General features: G+C 37.0%; 1 protein-coding gene across 3 annotated transcripts in view; it reads right to left on the bottom strand.

The window, feature by feature from the left end:
• Nucleotides 1-1,086: 1,086 nt before the first annotated feature.
• guf1 (GTP binding elongation factor GUF1) overlaps nucleotides 1,087-6,000 on the bottom strand; it is a 28,613-nt gene continuing 23,699 nt past the window's right edge. The window contains exons 8-10 of one of the 3 annotated variants that reach the window (XM_060831053.1): nucleotides 5,327-5,446; nucleotides 3,027-3,063; nucleotides 1,087-1,674 (exon numbers count right to left, since the gene is read on the bottom strand). In XM_060831053.1, coding sequence (XP_060687036.1) covers nucleotides 1,537-1,674; nucleotides 3,027-3,063; nucleotides 5,327-5,446 — 295 coding nt within the window. In that variant the 3' untranslated portion in view covers nucleotides 1,087-1,536. The remainder of the gene's footprint in view (nucleotides 1,675-3,026; nucleotides 3,064-5,326; nucleotides 5,447-6,000) is intronic. The other 2 variants (XM_060831035.1, XM_060831044.1) reach the window with 2 other exon arrangements.

Here is a 6,000-nt window from a genome sequence, read left to right as displayed (position 1 = left end):
GAAACTTGGAGAATAATCTTGAAAAAAAAAAGATTTGCATTGTTATAAGGAAGGAAAAGAGGAGGACTTGGTGAATTGCTCTTCCAGACCTTGGTTGAAAGAGACAATTAGTTTCTTTATGTACTAACAAATGATTCAATTTTATCATGCACTGCCAACATTTATCCTTCAACCAACGCTCTGTAGACCTCGTTGTGGAAATTAGCTGCCAGTTTCCTATCTTACAATCGTAACTACATATCAAAAGTACTTAATTGACTGTGAAGCATTTTTGGACAGAGAAAACAGAGGCATAATGGGAAAGCAGTAATCAATAGTAATCCAGAGGCCCAGACCAATGCTCTGTAAACATGGGTTGATTGCCCACAAAAGCAGTTGGTGGGATTTGAATTCATCAATAATGATAAACCTGGAGTATAACACTGGTATCCAGTGATGCTACATCTGGTTCATCAATGCTCCTTTCAGAAGGGAATCTGCTGTCCTTACCCAATCTGACCGACACGTGACCCCAGACCCACTGCAATGTCGTTGACTATTAACTGTCCTCTGAAGTGGCCACTCAGTTCAAGGGCAATTAGGTACAGGCAACAAATGGTGGTCTTACTAGTGACACCCATATCCCATGAAAGAAGTTTGAAAAAAGACATCTTATTATCATGCAAAGTGCACTATTTAAGCAATTTTTCTTTCTTTTCCTTTTGAGTTCCTGTGTAAAAGGGAGCTTGAGCTTCTAAGTCCAAGATATCAAATTCAACAATCATGAAAATAGTTCTAATTACTTTTTCCTCCAAAACTCAACAAGAGAACACAAATTAGCACAATACTTCAATGCAATTCTCTCTCCTAATGGACAAAATTGAAGAATGAGTGAATCTTGCTGATTTTCTGTTCAAGATAGTAGAAATATGCCAGGTTACCAGGTAAGAGCACCTCGCTCGCTTTCAAGAAGACTGCTCAGTTTATTTTCCTTTGTTGATCATTTTTTAGAATAACTTGCCATACAGATACAATGTGCAGATTTCAAAAACAAAAGGAATGCAGTAGGTTTAGAATTTTTATTGAAACTATATATCTCACTTTAAAATTGATTCATTTGACAAAAAAAACTTTTGCAAAAATAAACATCAGGTAATTAACAATAAGCCGTTCAACATAACTTCATTGTATTGATCCACTCTTGTGGAGAATGATGAAAATATTTCACAGAACTCAAGAGCTATTAACATGGGCAGTTTTCAGCAATGAACCAAACTAAAGTTTTAACTGTAAGTAAAGGGATAATACATGAAGACTTCACTTCCAGTTGGAGTTCTTAGTGATTATTGAGGCTGACTGCATTGTTCTAAGAATACCACATGGTGATATACTTGCATTTATATACAGCTTATCATTTCAAAATATTCTAAATTTCTATTTCTTAAGTGCAATGATGGATGGGTTTACCTGTCTACATCAATGACATATCTCAAATAACAGTGATATAAATATCCAGGTTTAAACAGAAAGGAATGGGCTCTTTATTTACATGTTACTCTATTTGTCCTGTTGTCTCTTTAGTACATTTATAAAAGCATCTTTTGGTATCTCCACATTGCCAATTTTTCTCATCCTTCTCTTTCCTTCAGCTTGCCTCTTCAGAAGTTTCATTTTACGGGTTATGTCCCCACCATACTGAAAATAACAATAAGAACGTTTAAACGTATCTGCAACAAAAGTGGGGATAGCATATCCATTCTTATTTGTAATAAAATTTACAACCAGTATTTGAATTCACTAGAAAGAATAATTTAATCACCAGTGTATAAAGCTTGTTAAAAGCAAGAACCAATGCCCAATCGATTAGTTGTTCTACTGAAGCCAAATAGGCTAAATTTCAAAACAGAACAACTGCCGCCTGGTGGATGTTTTCATGAACTGCAGTCATCGAAGGTCAAATTCCAGTAGACAAGCCATTTCATTATTATAAGTATTTGAATGCATAATTTTACACTACCAAGTCATTCCTACTCTTCAACTTTCTTTTAAATTTTCTGCCAAACATGAACAAAAGTCACCTAAACTCTACAGACAGATGAATTATAGACTAAGTGTGTCATGTCTAGTAACAACGTTGCATCACAATTTTTACACTAACAAAGTGAACACTTTATTATGTTAATAATCCTGGGTGACATTTTAGCTCTGAGTGTGTGGTGCTGGAAAAGCGCAGCAGGCCAGGCAGCATTTGAGGAACAAGAGAATCAACGTTTCGGGCATAAGCCTGTCATCAGAAATGCTTCCTTGGATGCTGCCTGACCAGCAACCCTCTCTCAACTGTGATCCCCAGCATCAGTAGTCCTCACTTTCCCCTGATATTTAGGTTTGTCATGAACAGGAATTTCAATTTGAACTTCAGAATCCTGAAACCATGAGGTTGCAACATTGGATAGAAGTTGCACCTTTGATAGAACAATCACTATTTGTGAATTTTCTCCAGGCTTGAGGTCCAATTAAGGACAGCAAACTGGCTCTTGAAACTCAGACCAATCAGCAGGTGATTGCAAGGAAAATTAAGAGGGTGATTCAAAACTGATATGAACTTTTTAAAATTAAACTAAAATGACTTTTGTGGCCAGGCCACCATTTTGGATGTTGTGGATGGGAAGGGAAGGGAAGTTGTAACTAGTTATGAGTATTCAGATCAATTTGCCAACTCAGTAAAGCACGTATATGACACACAGTATTTATTCTTAGATCCCATCATTGCAGGAATACTGTTTCAGTATTGAATTTACCTCTGCAAATTAAAATCAGTAAGTATACTTAAAGTGCTTGGGAAACATTTTCAGACATACTAATTAGAATCCCTCCTTAAATGTCTTCCTTGAATTCTAAGAGTCAATTTAAAACAATTTCAAATTCAGTTTAAGTAGATTCTAATTTTGAACAAACTTGGCATAACTTTGTTTGTGCCTGGTGTACATAAGCCTAATTTTCTTACTCTAGAAAAAAAATGTAACACTTGAAAAAAAAACACTACTTACACATTTTGCTAATACATTCTTCCTCACTGCTTTAATACTGAAAAGAAAAAAAACAAATTTTCTGTGTAGAAACATATTTGCCATTGCAAAGAGGAAAAATGGTCAGTATTTGTTTTCATTCTGAGAAACTGACTTCAAATTGCCAGTATTCAGACAGTTCCAGCTAAAGTTGAAAATCCAGAAATTGGTTTTAGCAATTCCCTGATTTTCCACATGGTTCAATATTCTACCTTCAGTATTGGGCAATAACAATTAAGCAATTTAAAACATCAATTGGTTTTAGAGTCTCAGAGTCATATAGCACAAATGTACGCTTTGGTTCAACTCATCCGCACTGATTAGACACCCCAATCTGACCTAGTCCTACTGCCACCATTTGGCCCAGAACCCTCTAAACCCTTCCTATTCATATACCCATCCAGATGCCTTTTAAAATGTTCTAATTGTACCTACCCCCACCATTTCCTCTGGCAGCTCATCCCACACCGCTCTCTGCATGAAGATGTTACCCCTCAGGCGCTTTTAAATCTTTCCCCTCTCACCTTAAACCTATGCCCTCTAGTTTTAGACTAGCCCATCCTAGGAAAAAGACCTTGGCTACTCACCCTATCCATGTCTCACATAGCTGACACTGGGATACAGAAATTGCTGTTTAGTGTTTGGAAATGGATAACAGTTACACATCACTATTTGATGTGAGCTTTGACTTATTTATGTTATTAGCTCTGTTGCTAAAAATCCTTCACAGACATGCTGTGTTGAATGAGTGTAATTAACAGGCGCATTAAGGTCATAAATACTTCTGTGCTGAAAATGTGTTGCTGGAAAAGCGCAGCAGATCAGGCAGCATCCAAGGAGCAGGGGAATCGATGTTTCGGGCATGAGCCCTTCTTCAGGAAAGTGTGCCAAGCAGGCTAAGATAAAAGGTAGGGAGGAGGAACTTGGGGGTGGGGCGTTCTCAGAGTCTCTCCTCCCTACCTCTTATCTTTAACTGCTTGGCACACTTTCTTCATTCCTGAAGAAGGGCTCATGCCTGAAACATCGATTCTCCTGCTCCTTGGATGCTGCCTGACCTGCTGCGCTTTTCCTGCAACATATTTTCAGCTCTGATCTCCAGCATCTGCAGCCCTCACTTTCTTCTATAAATACTTCTGTGACAACCTCACTTGCCCTGAGAAAATAAATTTCATCTTTTAGAATGCCAAATTCTCTAGTTAATAGCAAACATGGAAAAGATAATAAAACTGCTTTCCAAAGTTTATATTTCACTTACCTTAGTTCCATGTTTACATCTCAATTTTAATTTCACTTTTTGCAAAACTGGAGAATATGAATCTAACTATCTGCCTATTACCACCTACTTGGTACCTGTGGGTTGCTTACATTGCTGACCAATCATACAATTAGAGATACTAGAGATCGCTATACCTCAATGAGCAGTCTCCTTCAATATCAGTGGAGAGTGCTACCATTTTGTCACTGACTGCAAAACGTAAAGCAGTTACTTCGAAACCAGTCATAAAATAATTCAAGCAACATGATATCCACATATGACTGAAAACTTCATATCTGTAAATGTTGGCAGAACTGTGAAACTGACTTAAAAGCTCTTTAATAATTACTTAATTAACTGTTCCTCAAAGCTATCCTAAATATGGCTCACGAGTCTGAACTATTGACAGGTCTGATAACATTAAGGCTGACTTTAAGTTTAACCTGAATGCATATAGCATTACATAAGCAAAAATTCGGTATTAACATTTCTTCATTCTCATTTTACGTTAATGTAATTTACCAAGACACGATGTGGCTCAGTTTAATTTCTGTATCTCTGTTAGATAATCAATTATCGATTTCCATTGCTTAGTCATTACACTGAAGACAGAATACTTTGTTCAAGGAAGAAAATGGTATCTATCCAGCATTAAATCAGAGATGTGTCATGCTCCATTTCAGGAGCAAGGCCTTCAGGAAAGGGCCATGCAAAACAAATATTTTTTTAATAAAATATTTTCAGACACCCAACTTTTAAAATTGATTCCAAGTGGTTAGTTTCATTACATTTTTTTTTAATTTCACTGCAATGAGGCATACTTCTGCAAGTCGAACAAATATGCTTCAAAAGTGATACACTGGCACGGAAGCAATTTGTGTTATTAAGAGGCTATGAGAAATGATTTACAAAGTCCAAGTTCTTACTGTCTATTTCTTGGGAGTTGGTAAAAAGCCTATTTCCAGAGGAATCAGGATAACACAAGGTGAGATGAAGCGAAATGCTAGTGAATGAAGTAGATACTCACGTTTCTCTTGCTATGACCTTGCTGCCTATTGCTGCCTGGATAGCTATTTCAAAAAGTTGCTGAGGTATTGTGTCTTTTAAACGTTCTGCTATTGCTTTACCAGTAGAATAAGCCTTTTCCCTGCAAGTAAGTAACCAACGAATGCTTCAAAAGTTTTATTAAAGAAATAGACAAGCATATATCAACCTAAGACAATCTTTACATATCTAATTATTGACTCTGAAGGATTACTTTTGCAGTCTACTTCACCAAGTATTGTACATGAGTCAGAAAAGCATTTGCAAAACTACAATATTCAAGTCATAACAGTACATTATTTAGCAGTGCATGACTTAGTTAGTAAGTGGGAAAGCAGGACCAGACTCTGCTGGCACAAGGGTGGGGATCTTGTGTTGTATCCCATGAATTTAATTTGCTTGTCACATTTAAGCCCAACTTGAAAATGGCACAATGAAGCAAAATAGCACATCAAACCTAGATGAAAGGAGGGACAAACAGTGTATTTAGAGTCACAGAGCCAGTAGAGAGATACTGCACAGAAACAGACCCTTCAGTCCAACTCGATCATGCCAACCAGATATCTCAACCCAATCTAGTCCCGTCTGCCAGCAACTGGCCTATACCCTCCAAACCCTTCCTATTCATATACCCATCCAGACACCTTTTCAATATTG

Source organism: Hemiscyllium ocellatum, chromosome 1 (assembly GCF_020745735.1).
Source record: "Hemiscyllium ocellatum isolate sHemOce1 chromosome 1, sHemOce1.pat.X.cur, whole genome shotgun sequence".
In the NCBI taxonomy this organism is placed as follows: Eukaryota; Metazoa; Chordata; class Chondrichthyes; order Orectolobiformes; family Hemiscylliidae; genus Hemiscyllium; species Hemiscyllium ocellatum.
The sequence above is the reverse complement of the archived record's forward strand: the minus strand, read 5'-3'. Positions and strand labels throughout refer to the sequence as shown.